The sequence below is a fragment of the Drosophila bipectinata genome, chromosome 3R (genome assembly GCF_030179905.1).
Source record: "Drosophila bipectinata strain 14024-0381.07 chromosome 3R, DbipHiC1v2, whole genome shotgun sequence".
Classification (NCBI taxonomy): domain Eukaryota; kingdom Metazoa; phylum Arthropoda; class Insecta; order Diptera; family Drosophilidae; genus Drosophila; species Drosophila bipectinata.
In genome coordinates this window covers 9,719,777-9,745,722 of record NC_091739.1, presented here as the reverse complement: position 1 = coordinate 9,745,722, position 25,946 = coordinate 9,719,777, and the positions used below count along the sequence as shown (strand labels likewise).

The window sequence follows — 25,946 nt, the reverse complement described above, 5'->3', positions numbered from 1 at the left end:
GAAGAACGACATATCAAAAAAAATACAAACGTTCACACAAATGTGCGAATAACAGCCCGGGGAATCAATGGAAGAAATTGCGCAGCGAAAATAAATTATTCCATAGCTTGAAAAATAACAAAAACAAAAAAGAAGAAGAAAATAAAAAAACATTGGCACACACTCACATGATTCGCCCATACAGACATATTCAGATTTAAATTCAAATTCAGGGTATATAGACTTTATTCAGAAGTATGCTAAGCACCTAGGAAAAGTATCTGAAAGGGTATGACAATTTTCGTATAACTCTGGACTTACTTTTCTTTACATTTTATATTTATTTTTTGTTTTTGGCAAATATGCGTTCATACGTACTTACATACATATGTACATACATATGTTTATAAAGAAAATTAAGAAAATATATTCTCAGGGGGGGTGGACGGATGAAGTGGTTGGGTGATGATACGGGGGATACGAGGCCAAGGGGTCGTTGGAGACCAACGCACAAAGCTTGTAAATACACACAAACGAGGCCGTCGTCGGTGAGCTCCCTCGTTTCTGGCCAACAACTTTGTGTGAGTGCACGCGTGTGGCGGCTACGTGTGTGTATCTTACAGATACCATTTGCGTAGAAACATCGCATCCAACCAGTCCCACTGTGAGATCGGTTCACGCATACGGCTTGTTTTGGGCCAGCTCGTTTTGACACCCTGGAACAAAAAAAGTTAAAGGAGGTTTTTGGGTTTTATTAAAAAAATATATAAAGTATATATTATAAGAAAATAGATCTGTTATTAAAAAAAATGATCATTTTATTAAAGTTTAGGCTGAGTAAAATAAAATATATTTTTTTGTTAATTAAAGGGTAGACATAAGTTCATCCAGCTACTTTTTGTCTACTTAGAAAAAGAAAGATAAAAAATAATGTTTTTTTGCCAAACCACCTCCTACCCCTCGAGACTGGTACTATCGCAATTAGTTGAAGCAGACCGCCATAAAAATAAAAAAAAGTAGCAACAGCAACAGAAATAAAAACAAAGTTGTTTACGCTTTTGATTTGACTTGAGTTTAAGTGTATGTATGTACTATGAATTTATGTACATATGTACTATGCATGTGGTCATGTTTGTACGTCTTTATCAGAAGAGGGTGGTCTGAAATCATTGAAAATGAAAAACAGAAAGGGGAAAAATAAAAGACTGCTGTCTCAACATAAAATGAAAGCAACGGGGAAAGCTATTTCAATGTACAAATATGGTCAGCCCACACACTTATATTCCTGTATTCAGAGTACTTCTTTTTTTTGTGTTTAATCGAAGATACATACATAAGTACAACAAAGATACATATTATATATGTATGTATCTACATGAATATGTATGAAGATACAATGTACAAACATACTTAAGACGTAGCCAAGCGGTAAACAACGACACCGAATTCAAAACCGAAACCCATTGCCAACTTTGTGAGTCGTCCACAAATCCAGTTTTCTTTTGCGACATCGTTTATAAAGAAACCCAAACGAGATTGGTAAAAAACAAACAGACCTACAATGCACTAGAACACATACAGAAATTATAAAACTGAATTTTTGTTTTAATTTTTATAAAACGACTTAGTCATATTTTAGAATATTTCTTTATTTTTTTCAAATATAAATATTTTAAACTTTTTTAGAGGAATTTCTCTCTGTGCCTCGACTGGCACGATCAGAGGTGAAGCGAGGCACGTATACCACAAGCCATTTGGTTCGAGCAACCTCTAGAGAAATCCACCTAGATAATACTAGTTTGCACAGCCAGTGAGTGAGTCATGCTATTTTTTCCCACTTACCTGTAAACTAATCCAAGCCACTTACTTTTCCTTTGGTCTTTTGGGATCCATGCTAGGAGTTTTAAGAACCAGTTATATCTTGTCCAGGAGTAGTCCTTTATTGCGTTTCGGGATTTTCCATTGAAGATAATAGCTTCTCTAGTTACTTTCCATTGTTGTAGGTCCGGCAGGTCCATTGAGAAGACCCCTTATAGGTGGTCCATTGAAAATACCCAATCTCTTTGTTCATTTCTTAGGGGATTTGGGGAGGATGGATGGGATGGGTTGGGTTTTGGTTTTGGAGGTGTTGAAGGGCTTTTCTGGGTTCTGTGGTGGGGATCTATTATTTAGGATTTCTTCAGTTTTAACTTGACTGTATGCTTTCAGAGCTCTTAGTATAACTATTTCTGTCTTTTCATAGTTCATACATATATATTTCGTAATTACATTTATAAAGTTATCTATTATGTGTATTGTTTTAATAAAACCTTTAATCTCTTATCGTTATCATGCTGACTGGTTGCAAAGGAATCTATCAAATTCTTTAATGTTGCATATATTTTTTTATATAACTCACAATCGGATATTTATTTAAGAATTCTTGCCACATTCATTTATACAGATGTTTACTAACATAGAAGTGTTGTTTTCTCAGAAATGAAATAGAGTTTATTGTTACCCTCGAGAGGGTATTCTAATATTGGGGCTTGTGGGATTGCTTATGATTTTATTGTATCTTGTAGTTTGTGTGAAAGCATTCCATAGTTTCTTCGGCATTTATACTTATTTTTAAAACCATTTGCCTGTTTCGAACTAGGGTTATTTTGTTTAGATACCCTTGCAGGAAGGATTATTTAATTTAGAAATCTTTGAACACAATGAAGAATATATATGCTGAGTTAGGGATCTCCTATCGATCGGATAACTTCACATACCATTTCGCTTTTTAAAAATATATCCTTAAGACCCATTTAGCCTCCTTGGGGGAATACCTGCAAGAGTATTTACGCATCGGCTTTTCTCAAAGCTAGCCTTCAGTTTTCAGTTCATGTCTGTTTTAAATTTCTGGCCTAGAAATCGTACTGAAAAAATAGAGCCTGAAACATGTTGCCCATGTGTTTCGATTTCTGAAATGTGCTTGCCTAGGCGTAAGATAATATAGTGTTGTTATGGCAATTAGATTCAGATTCTTATGGAAAATAAAAACACAAATTTGTTGTTTTTGTTAATTATACAAGGCTTTAATAAATCACTTTACGAAAGCCGTGTACAATTGTTTATTTTTTCTATTGCTTTGTGGTTGGTTGAGGGATTTCTTTTGTTTTTTCTTTTCTTTCAAATGTTACAAGTTGACTTGGATTTTTAACACAATACCAATATTGCTTAGTGTTTTGTTTGTATCTGATTTTATTTTCACAATCGTTTCTATAAATACAGTATTGATTAGCAATTTTTCTCTTCATAATCGTACTCATCCTAATGGTCCATAGACGGCAATTGTGTGTGTGGGGTAATTGTAATTTATTTTAACTTTTTCTTCAGTTTTGTATATATTCCAGGTTTAAAAATATAGCAAAGTATCACAAAAAATTGCAAATTAAATTGTAAATTAGATCAATGGGAAATTAATAAAAATATTTAGTGCTTGGCTGCTTACTTTTTCTCTTATTTTCTTCTTTTTTTTAAAACGACGAATCTTTTGGCTTAAACAATAAAAGGGTAAAATTAATATTCGAACTCCAATATAGTAGTTGTCGAATCGTCGTCGTTGCGCTTTAAATTAAAATGAATTTCTTTCAAGGGACTGCAGCCTCCAACAGTTGCCTTGGAGGGCGGCACAAACGCATTGAACTCGGGTCGAGAGCCTCGTGTGATCTTGGCCGGGCTCGATAACTTTAAAATGGAAATTAATTTGTACTGATTGGTGTTGAAAAAGTCGGCGGTTCAAGGCGCATGTGCACGCAGTTCAAGGCAGAGCTGTGGCAGCTACTTGGCCCGGTTTTGGTCTGTTTTTAGGCTTTCATATTTTTCCTTTTTTTTCATAGAATTAGAATTAGGCTTTTGTATATGTTCTTCTCTTCAATGAAATCTAAGCGCTTCTCCTCTCACTTTCGGCTTAAATTTAATTCCAGTAAGTAACAAACGTTAGGCTTACACTTAAAAAAAAATGCAAAATTCTGCGCGACAGGTTTTAGAGTTCTTCTTTCTGGTTTGTATGGAGTTGGGGGGAAGGGGTAAATGTAGCTAGGGGCTGTTCCGGAGCACTGCTCGGGTCACCTTCGCCATATACAATACTCTAAGTAGTGGGAAGGTAGATGTATGGAGTGGGGGGTGATGGGGTGATTGTGTGTATGTATGTATGTAACTTGAAGATACAAGCTTTAAAGCTACCAATATATGACAAATTGTTCAGTATACCTAAACGGTGCTTGACTTTTTGGCTTTTCAACATTTTTCTTTTTAAAACTATTATTATCGAGAGCTCTGTGGTAGTTGGCTCTCTATATGATTCTGTATCATATCTTAGCTCTTTCAGGAAGTTAAACAATATGCGCAAACAAAACTCAAGTGTGCTTATTTCTGGGCTTTTCCACTATTATTAAGGTAATGGGAGTTCTTTTTAATTTTGTTTTCTTTTTTGGCTCATCACATTTAGGACAATTCACTTAACAAAAAAAAACACATAAAAACTCACACGCTGCCCTGTTCTCTCTCTCTCTATCTCTCGCTCTCATTCTACGTAAAAGACAATTAACTTTGGATCTCTGGGGGGGGGGGGGGGGGATTTGTGGGGGGGGGGGGGATGCTTAAATAATTTACATACATATCAATGTTAACAATTAATAAGTAATGCTAATAATGAAAATAAGGTACTGGGTTCAAGTGTTTCAGTATTGAGCATCAACGAATAGTTCTCAAAGTAGTTCATTTTCATTCTCTATTCTAGCGATATTCTATCACTCTCTACAACTTTCATTCGCTTTGGAATTGAAACTTGAATATTTTTTAAGCGCAAGATAAAAAATATTTTTCATGGAAATACAAATAAAATCTTGCTTGCTTGTCTCATTCAAAATCGCTATTACACATTCTTAATTGCAAGTATTGATGTTACACTTTCGTTCTTATGCTTACATTTTTGTATTTTAATCGATTTATCATTTAACGCTTTTATATAAAATTTTATTTGAACATTTAAGCATTGTTCCCTTCTATATTTACAATTCAAGAATGTTTAAATTAGAATTTGTTAAAGCCTTTCACAATTAAAGTTTAAGAATAATTATTAAAGTAAGCCTGATTGGGGCATAGCTCAATATTTTTTAGTTTTTTTTGGACAATTGGTACTTGGTAACTTTTCTTTCGTTTTTCTCGACTTTTAACTAAAAATAATGGAAGTATCTAGGCAGGTCAAATTGCAATACGTGAATTTATATCTTAAGGTAGAGGAGAGGTCGTGGTGGTGCTGCTGCTGCTGCTCTGCTGCGTCGCCTTTGGCTGCTCTGCTGCTGCGGCGTCTTCTGCAACTGCGGCTACGTTGAGTTTTCGTCGTTTTTTTTTTTTTGTTGTTAGAATTAGTCTTTGTGATTTGGTGGGTATACGATTTTATATTATTATTATTATATCTTCTTTTAGATATATATTATCGTGTCTCTCTGTTAAGTCAGCATTCTAATTTATTACAATTTTTAGTTTTGTTTGTGTGTTTAGATTTAAGGTACGTTGCACATTTTGTCCGCTTTTAGGGGGATAAACATAAACTGTACTTTATGCTGCGCTTCTAGCGTCCATTTTTTTTGAATTACTCATAAATATGATTATACTTTTAATTTTACTTATTAGTTAATTTTCAAGTCTATTTGCGTATCACGTTTAAAACAATGTTCAGTTGTGAAGTATCCGTTGTTAGACATACAAAGTTTATCTTCCCTTTCATTTAATTCTCATTCTCATCACTCCTTTTTTTTTGTTTTTTTAGCCAGGCGTCGATTGATTGTTTTTTTTTACGGTTTTTGGTTCCGATTTCCGACCGATTTCGGTTTTAAGTTTCAGTTTGTCGTCGATTGGCTTTTGGTTTTTTTAAAGTTTGCATATTGAAGTTGGCAAAGGGGTGGTTGCTGAGGATAGTGTTCTGTTCTGTTTTGTTTGGATCTGTTTCTGTTTAGCGGGGAATTTTGCATTTTTTATTGTTTATTTGTTGTCTTCTCGTTGTTTATTGTTGTTGTTGTTGGTTGTTTATCGATTGTGTGAGGATAGTTGTTTGTGTATTTTGTTTTTAGCTTGAAACGGTTTTCTCCTTCTCCCATATAGCTTCTCAAATAGGGGGGTTTCTTGTTTTATGATACACACTTGAGATCACAAACATTACTCTTTTTAGCTTTTTTTTTTTGTGTTTTTTTGTTTAAAAAAGTTCAATTTTTCAGTTGAAATGTTTTCGTTTTTTTTTAAGGTTTTTTCATTTTGCTTTTTTTCTTTTATTTTATTCTTTTTTTTTTTATATTATTTTTATTTTTCTCATATCTTTTATTTTTTGCATCTCGTTGACGGGTTCGGGGTCCTCCGGGGTTCAATCCATTTTTGTCGGTCGGTTGTTTCTCAATCCACTCGCTCCGGTTCCAGTTCCAGATACTGCTGCTGTTGTCAGGACTGTGATCCTCCAGCACCAAGGTTACGACTGCACGTTGAGCAGCAGCTTCAGGTTGTGCGTGTCGAATTCGTCAAGAAGATTGCGCTTCGACGAGCGCACCGGCATCATCAGTGGCATCTGGAACTTGGGCAACGACATCATCGCTCCCAACGGCCTCGTCTGCTTCTCCTCCGACTTGGACAGGGTCCAGTGCTGGGGTGGCTTGGGCAGCGCCGTAGGTGCCGGGGCGTCGAAACATTTGCTGCCCGCGAAATGCGTCAGTGCGGTGGGTATGAGTGGGTGCTGCTGCTGCATGTTCTGGGGCGAAACCTTTCCACCCAGTGGCGGGCTCTTGCGCTGCTTCCGAGCCGATCCCCCAGCGGTAGCCACCATCGTTGGCGAGAAACCTCCGCCCAGAATGGTGGCTGGCGACTGGCGCACTGCAATGGATCCCTGTGGGGACCGTCCTCCTCCAGTTCGCCGATTGTTGTTGGCAAAGAAAAAGGCCCCGCCGCCTCCGGCACCTTGCTGCGGCGACTGGCGCTGCTGCTGGCGGCGCTGCGAACCGGCGGACTGCGACTGTGATTGCCTGGGCCGCTGTTGTTGGTTGTTCGGCGTCGACAGGCCGGACAGGATGGGGGTGCAGTTAGTGGGCGAGGAGCTCAGCAAATTGGAGTTGTTGGGAGTTATGTTTGTACTGCTGGCAATACTGTTGGAATGTGCAGTTACCAAGGGCGTGACTGGCGAGGATGCAGATACGGATGTTGGGGATGGGGATGATGCTACCGAGGGAGATGCCGCAGCGGATGCTGCTCCCTTTTTCAATCGTATGGACTTGGTTGCTGCTGCGGTTGTCATTCTGATGTTGTTCCTAACGCTATTGTGCGAGTATGTCATAGTAATTTCGTCGTCGTCTCTCTCACTCCTCTTCTATTAAAATTTCTGCTGTTTTGCCTTTTTTTTAATCTTTGTTTTGTTTTTGGTTGCTTCGCTAAATTAATGCTTAACGTTAAATATCACACGCACTTAAATCAATTTTTTTTATAAATCGAAACCAAACTCGGTGTCTGCTGCTGCTGCTGCTATCGCTTGGATTGATTCTGTCGCTCGTTTTTCTTCTTCTTCTTCTTTGGTTCTTATCGCTTAAGATGCTCTTCTTCTTCTTCTTCGATCATCCACAAAATCCAAAATTGAAAAAATGGGCGAGCAAGGGCGACACGACGGGCAGGCACGCACGTAGGCTCGGGCTCTGGGTCCGGTTTGGGTCTCGCTTCTTATGTACAGCTGCTGTTTACTTTTATATAGTTAAACTTGTAACGTATGTATTGTTTATCAGTCTGTTGATTTATCTCTTTCTCTGGTTAAGCTATCCTTAGCTCTAATTTTGCAAATTCTCGTAGCTGCTGCTGTCGCATTTAAAGCCGTGCTGATCCTGTATCGAGAGGAGAATAAGAGAAAATATTTAAAAATACAGAATAAAGCCATGTTGCAGGTAGAAAATAGGGGACAAGCTAACAGGATAGTTACGGATTTACAGTTACGTTAGGTCCTCCCCCTTTCTTACGAAGAGGGAGTGTATGTATAACAGGGTAAAAGAAACCCCGAAAGGGGATGGCTTGTACTATAAGACTTGTACGATTTCCAGGTAGCAACAACCTGTAACAAATGTAACCAGCAAGAAAATATCAGCCGTACGTATGCGAACGTTCTTATTCTGTGCTATTTACGTCAACAAAAGGTATTTGTTTGGCTACGTACATACATACAAATGTAAGTATGTATGATCTGAGGACCGGGGACGTCAGAGTCACATACAAACAGACAGACCATAGCGGAATACCTGAATTAATGAATCAACACACATGCATGCATACATACGGCGATATACGTACATACATATATGTATAAACCAACACAATTGCGACTTACTTTTTCGCTGTAGACCTCTGACACGAACGCTCTCTGTAGGCTCTGTGTGTGTGTAGCGCAGTTATCGATTGCTCGGGGATTTTCTCGACACTTTGTTATACAGATTCCGAACGTGCCAAGCGTTATATATATATATATATATATATATATATATTAAGATATATATGTATATACAAAATGTGTTGAGTTTGGGTTAAAAGTTGCCTTGATTTTGTTGATTATTCACTTTAAAAATGTGGCGGAAGTTGATTTTGGTTTTTGTGTTTTGTTGATTTTCTTCAAATTGGATGGGTTTCTGGGTGTTTGTGTGTATGTATGTGTTCGCTGTGTGTATATGTATATGTATTGTAAAATCACTTTCAAAATGGCGACGGGCTGGCTTCGTACTTTTATATATGTATGTAATTCCGCTTAAAGCTTTCTCTCCACTCACAGACAAAGGCTCAAAAAAATCACACTTTTAACTGATTCTGATTCCGATTTAGTTAAACTCTATGTACACCACCGTCTATTGCGCAGCGCTCTGTTTTGTAACTTTTGGCTCTTGTTTTTGCCTAATTCGCTCGCAAGTACCCCGTTTCTTTGTGTGCGGTTAGCTTCACTCGTTGTACTCCGACGCGTATTAAAATATTGAACGTTACACAAATATCTGGTTTTTATCACTTAACTTAAGACATTTACAATATATAATTACATATATATAATATATATATTAAGCAGAAACTTTAATCGATTCTCCCTTTTCTATCTTCTTCGCTCGTTCTTTTTTGCGCCTCGGTACGCGTCTCTCGAAATTCTCACCATGACTGGTCACATCACTGAAGGAAACACCATTTTGTCACCTTCGTTTACAATACCATGTGGAATTTTGAACCATTTGGGGTGGTGGAAATTTCATTACCTGGCCACACTAGCTATTAATATATCGATAGTTGCATTACTTTTCCAACGATAGTTGCCAACTGTCTTACTTTTTCCGTTATAAAGCTAGATCTAGCTATTTTAAACTGAAAAAATCAATAAACTTTTTTGAAATATTAATAGCTACACGTTTCGCTATTCTTCAGACACAACAGAATTTTTTAAATAGATCTATAAGAAAAAGATTAAAAATATATGATTATGCTGCAAAATATGACTATCACATTGTTTGAATATGTTTTGTCTCTATAAATTGTAATGCTTACATTATTTTGTTTTATTAAATATTTAGATTTGTTTCTTCGTTAACTTAAAAGATTAACCAATCTTTGCATATTAAAGCAGACAATTAAACAAAATATCTATAATTGGTGGCAAAAATGTATTCAAAAAATAATCAATCCAATTTTGTACCAATAGATTATAATGCATTTATAATTTCTGACATCCATGACTCGCCTAATATATATTAATTTATATATATGTATGTAGGTATTTTTCCAATCTAAAATGCTTTCAGAAACCCACACTGGGGGCAATAATAAATAAAAGTAAACAAATTTTAATCAAAAGTAATATATACGAAACAAGTATATATTATTGACAAGATTCCCACTTTAAGGTGGACTCTAAAAACAACGAATTAAGCTAATTAAAGGCGTTACGAAATAATCCATTTTTGGATAAGTTCACAAGTATCTTATTTTGATGTCGAATGATTGAGGGAGGGATCTACGCCTTCACAAATTTTAGTTTCCAGGTTGAATCGGGTTCAAAATCGGTTAAATTTTGGGAAATGGATTTGTAAGGACCGTGATGGAGGAAGCCTGAAAAGCGTGTAATGATAACCGCTTCCAACCGGCAGCCCGTGCCACTCAAAACACCGCCTATGCTCAGATTTAGCCTGATCAAACCCATTATATATCCAAATTGCTGCCCGAGCACCATCATCTAGTTGAGCTTCTATTGTCATCCCACAGGGCAGGCACAAACAGTGCACTTTATGTTTACTTGAATGTTTTTTAGTCCCCATCAATTCTTCTTTGTGTGGGTTGAGGTGAGTGATACGATTCCCATCGGATTTGCTGTATGTCTATATATTCATATATCGCCTATATGCTCTCCAGCGCTTCTGAGCTTGTATCTGTGGGAGGTCGTCTATTGTTTATGAGCCTGGCTTCGGGCTATCGTCGTATATAAAGGTGATGAATCTCGTTGTCAAACTCAGTTCACTTCTAAAGCAACGAGGAGCCGGTTTTTGCAAAAGTCGATCAAATATTTTTTATTTGTGATTTCGTGGAAATTTGCTATTCAAAATGCGTTTTGCTCTGTTTGTCTTTCTGGGTAAATACTGGTTTCTTTTTGAATAAATAAAAGGGCATACATTAGAGCCTAGATTATCGCCGCAATATAAACCTGAAGTTCTATTATTTGTGAACTATGCTTTAATGTGGCTTTCTCCATGAACCCATTTACAAGTCTTTAAAAAAAGATTATTAGTTATTAATATTAATGTTTCTTTATCATTTTACCAGCTTTCTGCCTTTTGGCAATAACTGTGGCAATACCCGCCAAGGACAGCAAGAAGCCCGCCGGTAATGCCTGCGTGAAATCCTGTGGGGACGCTTATGATCCCATTTGCGGTAAAGCCAAGAATACCAGCAAGGAGCGCCTGATTACCTTCGGAAGCCCGTGTGTCATGTCCAACTACAACTGCAATCATGCCGAAGAACGTAGGGATTTTCTCCTATATTATCCATTTTAAAATGAACTAACTTTGTATATTTTTTTTTCAGAATTTGAACAAAAATCGAAGGGCGAATGTGGAGGTGGAGTCAGCGTTCTTCTTTCCTAGATACCCAGTTGGACTAAATGATTCTGTGTGCTAGATTACTTCAGTTTATAATGATGCAATAAAATGAACATTTTTATTCCAACGGGAACGTTTTATTTCTCTTTAAGAAGCTTAGATTTGCATAACAGAACATAAAATTGAAACAGCTCTTACAACTAGGACTAAAGGTCCCCTTTCAAACACATTCATACAGATCAGTTCCAGCCTTTAGATAGTATCGAATATTGTTCTATCATATACCCTCGAAGCAATCACGCGACCAATCTGAAATGAATAAAAAATCATCATTCTTTTATCAATAATAGATAGAATGAAAACAATAGATTTTCATCCAATTTTGATTCGAATCACACTACTCACCACTCTCAGATCTATAGCAAACTACGACCTAATGCCAAGTAAATATATAGTATGTATATTGTATTCTGTAGATTACTTATAATTGTGTTTAGTAGTATTCGCACTCGCCGAAGCGCTGCGCTTCTCAATGTTCAAAGATTCCGGTCCACACGCTCAGTTGCCCTGCTTCTTTTGCTGCTTGACCTTGTAGTCGGCTAAGGCGGCTTTGATGGCATCCTCGGCCAACATGGAGCAATGCAGTTTCACAGGGGGCAAGCGCAACTCCTTGGCGATGTCGGTGTTCTTTAATTTTCCAGCCTCGTCAATAGACTTTCCCTTGACCCACTCGGTGGCCAGCGAACTACTGGCGATAGCTGAGCCGCAGCCAAAGGTTTTGAACTTGGCGTCCACAATCTTGCCATTTTCGTCGACCTTGATTTGTAATTTCATCACATCGCCGCAGGCGGGAGCACCCACCAGCCCTGTGCCCACAGTGGCATCCTTCTTGTCCAGAGATCCCACGTTCCTCGGGTTTTCGTAATGTTCAACGACCTGTCAATAAACAGACACTTGTTAGTCACTGATTAAGCCATTGGCGGGTTTATCAGCTACGTGCCCCTTATTTTCTGTTTATCAAAACGAAAACACTTTGTAGTCTATACTAGAGGTTCTAGATATTACGAAAGACCTTGTGCGGCAACAGATAGGGGACTTACATTTTCATGGTACAATGCCACAGGAACGCTCTGGACGCGCTTCAACTGTGATCGCAATAATCGGGATGAGTTACGAACCAAAGACATTTTCAATTTTGTTATTTTTCAAGCAAATAATTAGCCAAGAATTTGTTGTGAAATTCGAATTGAAAGCAAAACACACGGTTTCTGCGTGTTACTGTCGGCGAGATATCAGCTGTTAGTGTAACCGTTTTTCGTGGGCGGTATATTCCTCTTGCTCTTGCCGTAATCACCCTGTTACATTAATGAGTTTTTACAAATTCTTTAATGTTCTTAAGTTTCTTAAAAACTAGTTTAAATTGAATTAAATTACAGAGTACAATTTTTGTAGCAACTTAAAAAGCGGACAAAATCCTAATAGGGAAAAATAGTTTAAGTTAAAGAGTTCTTCCTAATATATCTGGCCACATTGTTAACGCCTTCAATGTGAATGTCAAGTTTTCGTTTGTTTACGTTTTGGATCGTTTTTCATCATGACTTCTGTAAAGCGGTATCGAAGATCCTCCAAGTCCTCCGAGGATGAAGAGCCAGATAACGACGACTATGTGCCTTACGTGCCGGTCAAGGAGAGAAAGAAGCAACACATGATGAAGCTCGGCCGGGTTGTGCAGCTTGCCTCCGAAACGACGCAACCCAAGTCATCGAGCGAGAATGAAAACGACGACGATTCCCAGGGAGCTCACGATGCCGAGACATGGGGCCGGAAATATAAAATAAGCTTGTTGGATCAGCACACGGAGCTGAAGAAAATCGCCGAGGCGAAGAAGCTTAGCGCCGTGGAGAAGCAGCTTCGCGAGGAGGAGAAAATCATGGAAAGCATTGCCCAGCAGAAAGCCCTGATGGGCGTGGCCGAGTTGGCCAAAGGCATACAATACGAGGAGCCCATAAAAACATCCTGGCGACCTCCTCGATACATAGAGGCCATGTCTGAGCAGGAGCGACAAGATATCCGAAAGCAGATGCGAATCCTGGTGGAGGGAGAGAACCCCAGTCCACCTATTTGCAGTTTCCGAGAGATGAAGTTCCCCAAAGGAATTCTTAACGGCCTTGCGGCTAAGGGCATCAAAACGCCCACACCGATCCAGGTCCAAGGACTTCCCACTGTGCTCGCTGGGCGTGATCTCATTGGCATTGCTTTCACGGGTTCGGGAAAAACTTTGGTATTTGTGCTACCTATTGTCATGTTCGCCCTGGAGCAGGAGTACAGCTTGCCCTTCGAACGCAATGAAGGTCCCTACGGCTTGATCATATGCCCGTCGCGGGAGCTGGCGAAGCAGACACACGAAATCATCCAACACTACAGCAAGCATCTGCAGGCGTGCGGCATGCCCGAGGTGCGTTCCTGCTTGGCCATGGGTGGGTTGCCAGTCAGCGAGGCCTTGGACGTCATCTCCCGTGGAGTACACATTGTAGTGGCCACCCCTGGCCGCTTGATGGATATGCTCGACAAGAAAATCCTCACACTAGATATGTGCCGCTACTTGTGCATGGACGAGGCGGATCGGATGATTGACATGGGCTTCGAGGAGGATGTGCGCACCATATTCTCATTTTTCAAAGGGCAGCGACAGACCTTGCTCTTCTCCGCCACGATGCCCAAGAAAATTCAGAACTTTGCTCGATCTGCACTCGTGAAGCCAGTTACAATAAATGTGGGCCGCGCTGGAGCCGCGTCCATGAACGTCACCCAGCAGGTGGAGTACGTTAAGCAAGAGGCAAAGGTGGTCTACCTACTGGACTGTTTACAAAAGACTGCACCACCCGTACTCATCTTTGCGGAAAAGAAACAGGATGTGGACTGCATACACGAGTATTTGCTGCTGAAAGGTGTGGAAGCAGTGGCTATTCATGGCGGTAAGGATCAAGAGGAGCGATCACGCGCCGTCGACGCATACCGCGTGGGCAAGAAAGACGTGTTGGTAGCCACCGATGTGGCATCCAAGGGTCTGGACTTTCCGAACGTACAGCATGTTATCAACTACGACATGCCCGACGACATTGAAAACTATGTCCATCGTATTGGACGTACAGGTCGATCCAACACAAAGGGATTGGCTACCACCTTGATAAACAAAATCACCGAGCAGTCCGTCCTGTTGGATTTGAAACACCTGCTGATCGAGGCCAAGCAAGAGGTTCCCGAGTTCCTGGACGAGTTGGCCCCAGAAGCCGAGCACACTTTGGATCTTGGAGACTCGCATGGATGCAGCTACTGCGGCGGTCTGGGTCATCGGATCACAGAGTGTCCCAAACTGGAGGCCGTCCAGAACAAGCAAGCTTCAAATATTGGACGTCGCGACTATCTGTCTAATACTGCAGCGGATTACTAGATCGTCTACACCTGTAATTCTAAGGCTACTGTAACTTATGGAATAAATAGACTTGGGGAATATCTTAGCGTTCCTTTAAGTAAAACATATATGTATGTATGAACGTACAAAGATGAATCAAAATTAGAGGTCAGACCTTATTTCGGGATTTTTTCCTATTTGTTTTGACTCTGTTTACAGTTTTCAGTTCAAAATTGTTTCTTATCGGCACGGAGCTTTAACTTATCAATCATCAGAGCGCTTGTGACCCCGGAGAGCGGACGGGCTCGCCGTGATCACGACTCGGCTTTGAGCGGACTTTATAAAAGCGAAGACGAGCTTTACCTTTTGTTCAGTGTCTCAAGCGAGCTGCCAGTCGTTCGTGCATCGCTTTCGAGTATTTAGCGGGTTTCTCAGGCGCAAATCGATCGAGCTGATCGTATTGACCTAAAAGTAAGTGTTTGATTGTTTGCCCCGAACTTTTGAGTCCCGTTTGGATCGGTGATAGCATCTGAAAGTTGTAGTTTGCTGATCAACAAAAGAATTGAGTTTTACAGACCTCTTGTAAGTGGATTACATAAAAATTGTAAAAAACCCATCAAGCCCATCAGAACTATAAAATTGTTGAGCTAATTCCATTTAATTATCTTTTGATTGAGCTTATCAACTGTTTTGAATTGGACCAGAGGTTGAAACCTGAGGCGCATAACGGAAGCGGTTATCAGTATTTCAGTCGGATTGACAGGAAATTGATTTATAAAAAAATAAAAACGCAATTTTCCAAAGTTTTTAAAGTGTAATTTTTAAAAGTAAACTCATCTAATTAATAATTGTTCTCGTTGACGTGGGTGTCTTTGATGACAGACACTTGACTCTTTATTAATGGTGATTAATACGTTTTCTGACATTTGTTAACGACACTTATTGTTTAGTTCCATAGTTGTACATTTGTGTGTGTCGTTTGGTACGTTTTGAGAATACAGGCTTACATACTTGATATTCGAGTCCCGTGCAAAAAATTCATATGTATACTTGGGGCCTGGGGAGAAACTTAAACTTAAACTTGAATTGGCTCAAAAAAGTCCACGAAAAAAAAGCATATTTTTTGGCTTTTTATGATTCTGACCCAGTTTCAAGGAAGGGCTGGATGGGCTTGCCATTCGGCATAAGCAATAATGATATCATTCCCAGACCCGCCTAGCAGCAATTACAAAAAATTAATTACTTTAAAAACAATTTTGCGAAAACATGCGTGCCATCTTAGTTTCCAGCTTCGTCCGAAGCTTCACACCATGTCTACGAAAATGATATCATACAAATTAGGAGCCCCTAGGAAGAGCGAATTTAAAGTTTTAAATATATGTATGTACATATGTGGATACAATTTATTAGCCATAATCGACACATAATGAAGCCATCAAATAACGCAGTTTAAACAAGTTTTGGGGGAGTTTTAATTAAAACTGCCCAGGGCAAACACATTTCACAAGAAAACTATAATTTTTAATGACCGATATGCGCACTTGGTAGAGTTCTCAGCGTTGTAGAACTAGCTCTTAACTAACCTGTTGACTCTCTTAATGATTACAGGTTACTTGCTCTCCACTGGGATCAGCGGGGACAATCATCTCTGTTTGAGCTGGAAACAAAAGCCAAACGCGGCGATAAAAACAAAGGCAAATACATAATAACAACGAACACCCAAACAGGCATCGGGGCACACACGATATATACACGCAACTTGTTATATTTATCGCAACAATAAACAAAGCTCTCGGCAGCGCCCCAAACCCAGCCCCCCAGTACCGGCGGCGTCCACACGGGACTGAGACGAAACGCGAAATGGTAGCGCCAGGCGACTTCAGCATGGCAGTCATCTCGAGGTAATGCAAGCGAGCAGTTCGCAACTTAGTCATATCCACTAGATTCCGGCAAATCGGGGAAAAGTCCAGTTCATTTGTGCAAATAATATTAATATCAAGATTACTCATCTCGCCCAGCGAAAGCATCTTGTCAAAAGGGAAAGTAAGTGTCGTATTTTAAAAGTTTTAGGAGCCTAAGCTCCTAAGCACGAGGTGTATACTTTAGAATTCTCAAATTGGTAATTGTATTCATGGCCAAGGCTAGCCTTGTCATTTTTGGCGTGGCCATTACTTTTTGGCCTTTTATGGCTATGAATCATGCGCAATTAGATGACTGATGATACATATTTTTTTTATCCAGAATGAGTCTATTGTAATCTAATTTGTAGAAGTTTTGGGAATTATTTGCGAATCGGGAAGTAGGAACTGTTACTGTGTCTATTTTATACGCCACACTTTAATCCGAAAAAGTCAATATTTACCTCGGATAACCGTTATCATTTTGCCCGTTTACAGCCTTCTGGTGTGTTTTGCCCTCTCGGCCACTCTTTGCTCAGCCGGCACTCTAAACGCCAGACCCGCATTCCCCGTACAAACCGGACAGATCCAGCCCTCCGGCCAGAACGCCAAACAGCCCGGTAGACGCATCATGCATCCCGCCTTTGCCAACGCTGGCCGCTCCGCCGGTCTGGAGATCTGGCGCATCGAGGTGAGTAGTGTCTTTTGGGGGAATTATATTTAAATATAGATAATTTAGATATAGATTCGAAGAAAGCCAGAGCTGGTCAACTGCTTATTAAAATAATTTTTTGCCACGCGCTCTGTTTGGCTTTGAAGAAATATAGAAAATAATAGGGTTATTTTTATACTCATTATTTGCCCATAAATCTGTCTATATGGATGGATGAAATTCATGAAAAAATATACCCAATTAAACAAAAATATATGGACTGTATGCAAATCTATCTATCTCTCACGCAAACACTTCGAATGATAGTATTGCGAGGTATCTCAAAGTCGGAAGACTCCACAAAAGTTCCCTTTTCTTTCTCGGCACGAGTTCAAAGAAGCGTATAAATAGCTGGCGCTTGTTTACAGCGCTTGGAGAAAAGTTCGCCGCCCACGCACGAACGCGCTGCTCAGCCAGCAGGCAGGGCAGTGGAGCAGCGGAACAACTTCGCCGGTAAGCCCAAAGTGGCGGAGATCCACCGGACCGGACGGAAAGGGTGGTCCGTGCCTCGGATTTCCCCTCCATTCGCTGAACTCACGCAATGTGGCTGCCATATGGGCATAAACACGTCCGATATACAGAGTCTATATGCAAAATGGCTAAATTGAAAGTCGGTTTTCTCGAGCTAATTAACTCGGACATCATCGAAATTTATTAGGTTCGAAAGAAGGAGCTTTGTGTTTATAAACGAAAGCGAGAGGTGTCGTGAATGAAATGTTTTGACTGCTCGCAGAAACACAATGCACGGGAAACACATTTTTCCAAATAATATTAATTTTTTTTTACTCTGTTTTATTAATTTTCTCTAGAATTTTGAGCCAGTGGCCTACCCAAAGAATAACTACGGAAAGTTCTTTACTGGGGACTCCTTTATCATTCTGAATGTAAGTATAAATTATTATATTATTCCCCAATTAAATTCAATAAAAGTCACTTAAGTCATACAAATTAAGTCATACAACCTTGTTCTAAAATATGAGTTGATTTCGTTGAATAATTAAAACATTGCCTTAAATAGCAAGTTTAAAAACCGCAGTTTTTATGAAATCTATTGTTCGAGTTAGTTACAGCAAATATTATAAGATACATAATTGATTCTAATTTTAAAAAGGGAAAACAAACATTAGCGGGGCCTTCAACTGGGCCTCTAGGAAGTATTCCTCCCTGGGGCTCCAGAAATAAATTTTTATTATTAGATTTTAATTCTCAATTTTGTTCGACAACTGGGAACACAATTTCTGATTATATTTCTCAAAGGAATAATATTTAGAAAACCAATATAAGTTAATATCCTTTTGAACTCCGAATAAACCAGAAAATAATAAAAATACATCTTTGATTGCAGACCATTGAAAACAAGAAAGATAAGAAACTCTCCTGGGATGTCCATTTCTGGCTGGGATCCGAAACATCTACTGATGAGGCCGGCGCAGCCGCTATTCTCACCGTCCAGCTGGATGATCTCCTCAACGGAGCACCTGTCCAACATCGCGAAGTCCAGGACCACGAATCGCAGCTGTTCCTTGGCTACTTCAAAAATGGTTAGATCGAATTATATTATATATCCCTTTTATTAATATAGTTTTATTCTTGCAGGCATTCGTTATGAGCAAGGTGGAGTCGGAACTGGCTTCAAACATGTGGAGACCAATGCCCAGGGCGAGAAACGTCTCTTCCAGGTGAAGGGAAAGCGCAATGTGCGCGTCCGTCAAGTCAACCTCTCCGTCTCGTCGATGAACAAGGGAGATTGCTTCATTTTGGATGCCGGCAGCGACATCTACGTCTATGTGGGCGCCCAGGCCAAGCGTGTGGAGAAGCTGAAGGCGATCAGTGCCGCCAACCAGATCAGAGATCAGGACCACAATGGACGTGCCCGCGTTCAAATTATCGACGATTTCAGCACCGACACCGACAAGCAGCAGTTCTTCGATGTGCTTGGATCCGGTTCGGCTGATCAGGTACCTGAGGAGTCGACTGCTGATGAGGACGGTGCCTTCGAGAGGACCGATGCTGCGGCTGTGACCCTTTACAAGGTCAGCGACGCCAGTGGCAAGCTACAGGTGGACACAATCGGCCAGAAACCTTTGACCCAGGCTATGCTGGACACCCGTGACTGCTTCATTCTGGACACGGGATCCGGCATCTTCGTGTGGGTTGGAAAGGGAGCCACCCCGAAGGAGAAAACCGATGCCATGGCCAAGGCTCAGGAGTTCCTGCGCACCAAGAAGTACCCGGCTTGGACCCAGATTCACCGCATCGTCGAAGGCGCCGAGTCCGCTCCATTCAAGCAATACTTCGCCACGTGGCGCGATGCTGGCATGGCCCACACTCGCCTCATCCGCTCGGCTCTGGACATCGGTTCCGACGATTCGTTGGATGTTGACGAGATTGACGCGGTTGTGACTCAGCTTAAGAAGAGTGGAGGTCGCGCCATCGGTTTCATGCCTGATCATGGTCAGAACACCATTGAATCTATTACCCAGTACGTGGGCAAGGCCGGTTCCAGCGAGGTCCTGGTTAACACCGTTCCCTTCGAGGACAATCTTCCTCTGCTGGGTTTCGGCTCCTACGTTTTGTCTTACAGCTACGAGGCCAACAACGGAGACCAGGGTTCCATTGTATACGTGTGGCAGGGAGCAAAGGCCACTGTCGCCGTAAAGGAGCGCGCCTTCCAGGAAGGCCAGAACCTCGCCGCGGAAAATGATGCCTTGCTGGTGCTGACAACCCAGGGGCACGAGCCCCGTCACTTCTACAAGATCTTCAAGGGAAAGCTGCTGGCCTCGTACACGGCTTTGCCGGTTACTTCGCAGCTGTTCCGCATCCGCGGTACCGTGGAGAGTGACATTCATGCAAGTGAAGTGCCCGCCGACAGCTCATCGCTGGCCTCCGGCGACGCCTTCGCCCTCGTATCGGCCAAGTCGCATAAGATTTACATTTGGAACGGACTGGGCGCTTCCGCTTTCGAGAAGAAGGCTGCTGTTGAGCGTTTCTCGAATTACTGGGATGACGCCGAATTGGAGGAGCTTGAGGAGGGTGCTGAGCCTGAGGAGTTCTGGGAGGAGCTGAACGGCGAGGGCCAGTATGATCGCAGCCTTGGTGACAGCGGCGCGCCCCTGCTGGAGCCGCGTCTCTTCCATTGCCGCATTACTCCCCAGGGACTTGTGAAGGTCGAGGAAGTGGCTCAGTACGAGCAGGAGGACTTGGACACCGACGACGTAATGCTTCTGGACGCTGGTGACGAGATCTACCTGTGGGTGGGATCTGGTGCCTCTGACGAGGAGAAATCCAAGCTTCTGGATATGGCTAAGGTTTGATTTTTAGGAAAACCCCTATTTCAACTTCTAGGACTAAGACCTTTGTTTATTCACAGCGCTACATCCGAGTGGAGCCCACCGCCCGTACCATTGAGACCGTGAGCCTTATCAGTGTGCCCCAAGGAAAGGAGCCTCGCGTCTTCAAGCGCATGTTCCCCGCCTGGGATGATGACTATTGGCAGGTTAGTGGGCCAAAGATTGCATAAGATATCCGCGCATACGTTCTTCTCGCTTTTTAATGTTTCATTGTTGCTAAATTGCATGAACTCATCCATGTCACTAAACACTCTTAAAAGTTTTCGTAAGTAGTACTAATGCCAGCTTTCTGTGTGACTTTCTACTTTTAAGTCCCAGCATTAATATGTATATATTCTTTGCCTTTGAAATTTAGAACCTTCCCGCCTACGAGGACGTCTTACGGCAGGTGTTCGAAGCCAACAACAAGGTGTAGATCTATCCATTCAATTCTCAGCGAAACTGACCAAAAATTTGTTTGTTTTTGCCCAAATCAAATGTAACTTTATTTTAACCGTAAAATAAACGAACAAATGTTCGGTTCTATACTCAGAATCCATATTAATGAGCCCAATAAATATAAAACCTAATAAATGTAGCAAAATACTTTATTTACTTTCCCTATTAACTTGACAGGTTTAAACAGAATCGGGCCACACCACTTGCTCTATCCAATCCAAGTACGAGGACACTCTAGTGTAAACCGAAGGATAACTACTGCGGCAGAATACCCCGTACGAAGTTACACCTATGAGGTGGTAGTGTATTCTCTGTCGCCGCCGACGACCTGGCAGATTAAGCTGCAGTGGTCCCCCCGAGTCGCCTTGGCAGGTGTCGCGGTTGAGGATGTAGTCCTGGGCACAGATCTGGCTGTCCATAACCCCATTAGGTGCCTCCGCCAGAGCCGGCAGCTCGGTATTGCATTCGGTGTTCGGTACGATGGTCAGGTTGAGATTCGTGAGGCGGTTCGTCATGGCTTTTGCGAAACTCGTAGCTCCATAGCCCATGGCGAAGGCAATAGTGGTGGGCAGCTCCGAGAAGATCCACAGGCGGATGGGCCTCACGAAGGCGGTTAATCTGGCGTATTAATATTGGATTGCAGTTGAAGATGTATAGCCAGGACTCGGAAATACTTACTCCACATCTCGTTCGAGGTGCAGTAGAGCAATGTCGTTATAGTAGAACTCCTTGTTGTAGCTGGGATGAGTCATTATTTCCTGAATGCGAAACAGTTGGGGCTCCACTGTCCGTTCATCGGCCACCAGGTTGAGGTCTCCGATGCGCACCCATTGGGGCACCGAACTGTAATAAAGAGAGTCTGACTCTGGGCAGGGGAATCAATGGGGACTATCTCACTCGTATATGGAGGTGCAATGGGCGGCAGTCAGAACGAAGCTTTCGCTGATCAGGCTGCCTCCACACTTGTAGTCCACGCTCCCAGTTTCAGTCTGAAAGCCCACAGCGGCCTGCAAGAACAGAACTATTATTCAGGACTCACTTGATATCCCTTGAGAAGCTTAATCTTACCATGTGTGGGTATTGTCCCGGCCTGGCCAACACTCGTCCGTCAAAGTCGGCATCGTTTGCATCCGCTGCCACTGCCGTGTCGTTGGGGAAGATTCGCTCCACGTACTCCGAGTATTCTTTGGAACAAAGGCATCAGCTAATGACTCACTAAAGATCGGATCTCCTCGTCGTTGAACTACTTACTCTCCTCGCAGATGCGACGTCGTTTGTGGTTCTTATTCCTCCGCTTAAAGTCTCCAGGGGGCGGGGGGAAGGGCTGGCCTGGACGCGGCGGTGGGTGGCTGTGCTTGTGCTTCGGCTCGGGCAGGTTCTCCATCCGGTCGAAACTAAACTCGGTTATGCGAAACCACATACGCTCCTCCGGCCCGTGTGAGTCCGGGAACAGAATATCGCGATCCATGGGAAAATGAATCCCCGCGCGGTCCGGTGGCGGTGGTGGGGGGTAGGGTGCGTGGCGCTCGGACTGGCACAGTCCAAAAATTGATATCAGAAGCGGGAACAAAAAAAATCTGTTTACTAAGCGGATCATCTTGAAAGCCCTGCGAACGCTGCGAGTGTCGGGAGCGGACTAAAGCATCCACCGATCAGTGAATCCCCATCATCAGCCCCAGTCCCAGAACCAGCAGTCTTATCAACGAGCACTTAAAAATTCACAAAATTCAACAACTTTATTGTTTCAACGAGAAGCTAAATTAATTTCGGATTCCCAGGCTTTGTGGGTTGATTACATTTGCCACAAGGGGAGCGTGGACTTGGGTGGTGCCTCCGAGATGTTGGTACTGCGCAATGATGGCGCGCTGGAGCTCCTCGAGCTCGCGGTCGTTGCTGTAGCGGAGCACGGACACGGTGGGATCATTGCCAGCCGGCTGGGGAGCGGGGGCAGCAAGAGCCAGAGCCACTAGGGCGAAGCAAACCAGGAGCAACTGAATACACAAGTGTTAGGTCATCGGCGGATCAAGGACTCTAGGAATGCAAACTTACGTAGAACGCCTTCATTCTGTTACGCACTTGAAATGAACTAAACAACGCGCCCGGTGCGGAACTCTCATTTATAGCCCAAAATTTTGTCAATTATGATAATTTGCAACTATGAACTTGACAAAGTTTTGGGTAAACACGTTTTGGAATACCGACTAGTAGCCAGCTAGAGCTCTGGTTTTTCAATATTCGCAGAAATCGACCTGTTTTGTTCAATAAACTTGGTCGTTTTATGGCTGACGGCTGCCGTTTGATCCGATTTTATGAAACTGGATTAAAACTGGGTGAGAGTTTATTCGGCGATTGTGGGGTCAAAACAAAGGCACGACAACCTTTGCTCTTAACAAAAAGCTCACATTAATACCTAAAGTTTTTGTGCCAAAACCAACTCGGATACCTTTATTTTAGTTTAATGAAAACGATCCTCGTTTGACTATATTCATGGTGGTGAATGCCCAAAAGTAGACAACAGATGAAAAATTAATATTTCACTAATAACTCACAAAGGTTTTAAAAATATTATTTTAAATGTAGATTCTATATCTTGTATACAGTACCTCTTTATGGTATACATATATATTGGGAATGAGACATCCAAGACGAAAATAAACAAAATTGTATATATTTTTAGTTTTTTTCAATACCTAATATGATTTTTATACGATTTTTGATATGATCTTCTCATATGATCTTTACAGACATGCCTCTATATAAGAAAGTTTTATTTAAATTTTATTGTAATCCTTCTACATTTCCTTAAGCGATTTAATTAAGGTGGAGTTAGATGAGGATATTTTGCGATATCATAGTACACATTTTATCTTGAGGCCCTTGATAAAAAAAAGAATAGGTTTGTGTCAAGCTAACCATTTCGATTAGCCCACCAAATGCCCACCATGCCCACCAAATCAAACCATATGCCTAACCATGCCCACCAAATCTCTGATATTTGGTAAATCTATTCACCTTTTATGTCACTTTTTGTTCAGAACCTTAAAGACAGTATTTAAACGAGTATAATTGTATGTATAATTACACACTATTGTTTTTAAAATTCGTTTGAACTCGTACATATATAATCGTTTAGCACTCCCCGACCTAGGGTTATACAATCTTGCATTCCTGATGCCAGTTAGCCGGTTTCCAGTCCAGATGCACCCGGAAAGGTTGTTAAGCAAGAAAATAAGTGGCTAGACTAGTGGCCTAGGCCCTTGACAAATTACACGCACATCTCGTCGCCGACTCCCAATTTGAATAGATTTACAAATTCTCCACCTTACGAAACTATTAGCTATTCGATCCAATTAAAATCGTCGGGCATTTTAACTGGAACACAACTGGAGCCATCGAAATGCATCTCGATCGAGTTTCCAAATCTCTGGCTGCACAATGCAATGGAATGCGAGTCTGCATCTCATCCAGGCGAAGCTCCCGAGCATAAAAGCTGCGGCGAGTTGCAATCTTGAGACAAAGGGAGCTCAAGAGCCACACAGTTCACTCTTTCTATTCCCCAACCTGCTGGTGTAAAACAATCTGTTCAGGATGCGCGCTTTTCTGGTGAGAAAATTTAGTAATCCTTTTGGTGCAAGATCTTTAAAAATCTTAATAAAAATTCAATGATTGCAGATGCTTTGTTTGGTCGCTGTGGCTAGAGGACAGTACGACTATACCCCCACGTCGCATGCCGGGGATGGACACGGAGGCCTGGTCGGAGGAATCAGCAGTGGGCTATCTGGAGGAGTCAGCAGTGGGCTCGCTGGAGGAGTGAGCAGTGGAGCAGCCCAGCTTTCCGAGCCCATACTTTTGCCTAATGAGTTCACCAAGGAGTTCTTCACATACAGTGCTCCAGAGCAGGAGTTCGACAACCCACAGGCCAACGAGCAGATCGCCAACTCTTTGAAGAAGAACCTGCGAGTCCTCTTCATCAAGGGGCCTGAGAACACTGGCTTGGAGCAGGCTGCTCTTCAGCTGGCCACCTCTGCGTCGGATGATCGTACCGCCATCTACGTCCTCAACAAGCAGGCGGACATCGGCGAGCTTACCAACAGGCTCAACCAGATTAAGCACCAGACCAGTCACAAGCCCGAGGTGCACTTCGTCAAGTACCGCACCCAGAGCGACGCCGAGAACGCCCAGCGTACCATCCAGGCTCAATACGACACGCTGCCAGGACCCTCTAGCAATCATAATGCAGGATCCTCGGCACCTGTTCTGGATTTCGCTTCCAAGGGTGTTTCCGGCGGAGTAACTGGCTCTGCACCTGCCCTGGGCTCAGGCGAACTCAATGCACCTTTGACTAGCGCGTATCTACCACCAGGAAGGTATTAGTTTAAGCAGAGAAGTTAGCAATTTAAGATAAATGTAAATAGACGACCATTTTCTCATCATTAAAAATGTATTCACACAAAAGGACTTCCTTTTATTCCATCATGTTGCAATATACATAAAGCTAAAAGTGTAGGATATAAATATTCTACTATACAGCGAAATCTGTATAGATCAATTCTCTACCAATCTTCACTAAATTATCATCCGAATCTTAAGCGGATTCTCCATCAATCTGCATCACACCCTAGCAACAGAATATTTTTTCGATTTTTCGTCAAATTTTCTGATGGGTCCCCTTCAAAAATGGGGAAAATGCAAGGAAGGACATTATGGTCCCCAGGAAATGCCATATCTTTGCCAACTACCATCCGATTCTTCAGCGGAATACCTTAAACGATTTGTGGATCGATTCTCCACCAATCTGCATCAAAACCTAGCAACAAAATATTTTTTCGATTTTTCGTCAAATTTTCTGATGGGTCCCCTTCAAAAATGGGGAAAATGCAAGGAAGGGTTTTATGGACCCCAGGAAATGCCATATCTTTGCCAAAAACCATCTGATTCTTTAGCGGAATACCTTAAACGATTTGTGGATCGATTCTCCGTCAATCTGCATCAAAACCTAGCAACAAAATTTTGTTTCGATTTTTCGTCAAATTTTCTGATGGGTCCCCT

At 41.8% G+C, this 25,946-nt stretch overlaps 8 protein-coding genes across 9 annotated transcripts; 4 read left to right on the top strand and 4 right to left on the bottom strand.

Moving 5' to 3' along the window:
• Positions 1-3,012: 3,012 nt before the first annotated feature.
• On the bottom strand, positions 3,013-9,173 carry aqz (aaquetzalli). The gene is made up of 2 exons (XM_017234947.3): positions 8,357-9,173; positions 3,013-7,859 (listed from the first exon to the last, which is right to left on the bottom strand). The coding sequence occupies exon 2, from the start codon at positions 7,322-7,324 to the stop codon at positions 6,470-6,472; it is 855 nt and encodes a 284-aa protein (XP_017090436.2). The 5' UTR covers positions 7,325-7,859; positions 8,357-9,173; the 3' UTR covers positions 3,013-6,469.
• Positions 9,174-10,463: 1,290 nt separating this feature from the next.
• LOC108121038 (uncharacterized) lies at positions 10,464-11,449 on the top strand. Its single transcript, XM_017234942.3, has 3 exons — positions 10,464-10,621; positions 10,813-11,010; positions 11,074-11,449. Exons 1-3 carry the CDS (start codon positions 10,594-10,596, stop codon positions 11,130-11,132), a joined length of 285 nt encoding a protein of 94 aa, XP_017090431.2. The 5' UTR covers positions 10,464-10,593; the 3' UTR covers positions 11,133-11,449.
• On the bottom strand, positions 11,203-12,401 carry IscU (Iron-sulfur cluster assembly enzyme). The gene is made up of 3 exons (XM_017234940.3): positions 12,188-12,401; positions 11,493-12,023; positions 11,203-11,396 (listed from the first exon to the last, which is right to left on the bottom strand). The coding sequence occupies exons 1-2, from the start codon at positions 12,272-12,274 to the stop codon at positions 11,646-11,648; spliced, it is 465 nt and encodes a 154-aa protein (XP_017090429.1). The 5' UTR covers positions 12,275-12,401; the 3' UTR covers positions 11,203-11,396; positions 11,493-11,645.
• Positions 12,402-12,608: 207 nt separating this feature from the next.
• abs (ATP-dependent RNA helicase abstrakt) lies at positions 12,609-14,600 on the top strand. The gene has a single exon (XM_017234935.3). The coding sequence runs from the start codon at positions 12,682-12,684 to the stop codon at positions 14,536-14,538; it is 1,857 nt and encodes a 618-aa protein (XP_017090424.1). The 5' UTR covers positions 12,609-12,681; the 3' UTR covers positions 14,539-14,600.
• A 252-nt stretch (positions 14,601-14,852) lies between these two features.
• Positions 14,853-21,042, top strand: LOC108121029 (gelsolin). 2 transcript variants are annotated; one of them, XM_017234933.3, is made up of 8 exons: positions 14,853-14,970; positions 16,108-16,400; positions 16,896-17,088; positions 17,919-17,993; positions 18,455-18,650; positions 18,706-20,417; positions 20,480-20,605; positions 20,815-21,042. In XM_017234933.3, the coding sequence occupies exons 2-8, from the start codon at positions 16,360-16,362 to the stop codon at positions 20,872-20,874; spliced, it is 2,403 nt and encodes an 800-aa protein (XP_017090422.2). In that variant the 5' UTR covers positions 14,853-14,970; positions 16,108-16,359; the 3' UTR covers positions 20,875-21,042. The 2 variants fall into 2 exon arrangements, with proteins under 2 accessions (XP_017090422.2, XP_043068344.1); XM_043212409.2 differs by lacking the exon at positions 14,853-14,970 and having other exon boundaries at positions 16,400-16,542.
• On the bottom strand, positions 21,029-22,565 carry LOC122321645 (venom protease-like). The gene is made up of 5 exons (XM_070282151.1): positions 22,149-22,565; positions 21,966-22,081; positions 21,795-21,904; positions 21,576-21,740; positions 21,029-21,515 (listed from the first exon to the last, which is right to left on the bottom strand). Exons 1-5 carry the CDS (start codon positions 22,492-22,494, stop codon positions 21,077-21,079), a joined length of 1,176 nt encoding a protein of 391 aa, XP_070138252.1. The 5' UTR covers positions 22,495-22,565; the 3' UTR covers positions 21,029-21,076.
• Positions 22,566-22,607: 42 nt separating this feature from the next.
• On the bottom strand, positions 22,608-23,053 carry LOC108121039 (uncharacterized). The gene is made up of 2 exons (XM_017234943.2): positions 22,947-23,053; positions 22,608-22,888 (listed from the first exon to the last, which is right to left on the bottom strand). Exons 1-2 carry the CDS (start codon positions 22,959-22,961, stop codon positions 22,658-22,660), a joined length of 246 nt encoding a protein of 81 aa, XP_017090432.1. The 5' UTR covers positions 22,962-23,053; the 3' UTR covers positions 22,608-22,657.
• Positions 23,054-24,390: 1,337 nt separating this feature from the next.
• On the top strand, positions 24,391-25,355 carry LOC122321646 (uncharacterized). Its single transcript, XM_043212410.2, has 2 exons — positions 24,391-24,500; positions 24,570-25,355. Exons 1-2 carry the CDS (start codon positions 24,486-24,488, stop codon positions 25,269-25,271), a joined length of 717 nt encoding a protein of 238 aa, XP_043068345.1. The 5' UTR covers positions 24,391-24,485; the 3' UTR covers positions 25,272-25,355.
• Positions 25,356-25,946: the final 591 nt, after the last annotated feature.

Coding starts and splice junctions, on each gene's coding strand:
- LOC108121038 (XM_017234942.3), top strand. CDS start 10,594: ATGCGTTTTGCTCTGTTTGTCTTTCTGG. Junction 10,622..10,812: donor TGCTCTGTTTGTCTTTCTGG/GTAAATACTGGT, acceptor TCATTTTACCAG/CTTTCTGCCTTTTGGCAATA. Junction 11,011..11,073: donor CTGCAATCATGCCGAAGAAC/GTAGGGATTTTC, acceptor TTTTTTTTTCAG/AATTTGAACAAAAATCGAAG.
- LOC122321645 (XM_070282151.1), bottom strand. CDS start 22,494: ATGATCCGCTTAGTAAACAGATTTTTTTTGTTCCCGCTTCTGATATCA. Junction 22,082..22,148: donor ACGTCGCATCTGCGAGGAGA/GTAAGTAGTTCA, acceptor TTTGTTCCAAAG/AATACTCGGAGTACGTGGAG. Junction 21,516..21,575: donor CACCTCGAACGAGATGTGGA/GTAAGTATTTCC, acceptor TTAATACGCCAG/ATTAACCGCCTTCGTGAGGC.
- LOC108121029 (XM_017234933.3), top strand. CDS start 16,360: ATGGTAGCGCCAGGCGACTTCAGCATGGCAGTCATCTCGAG. Junction 16,401..16,895: donor AGCATGGCAGTCATCTCGAG/GTAATGCAAGCG, acceptor GCCCGTTTACAG/CCTTCTGGTGTGTTTTGCCC. Junction 17,994..18,454: donor ACTCCTTTATCATTCTGAAT/GTAAGTATAAAT, acceptor CTTTGATTGCAG/ACCATTGAAAACAAGAAAGA.
- IscU (XM_017234940.3), bottom strand. CDS start 12,274: ATGTCTTTGGTTCGTAACTCATCCCGATTATTGCGATCACAGTTGAAG. Junction 12,024..12,187: donor TGGCATTGTACCATGAAAAT/GTAAGTCCCCTA, acceptor GTTTATTGACAG/GTCGTTGAACATTACGAAAA.
- abs (XM_017234935.3), top strand. CDS start 12,682: ATGACTTCTGTAAAGCGGTATCGAAGATCCTCCAAGTCCTCCGAGGAT.
- aqz (XM_017234947.3), bottom strand. CDS start 7,324: ATGACATACTCGCACAATAGCGTTAGGAACAACATCAGAATGACAACC.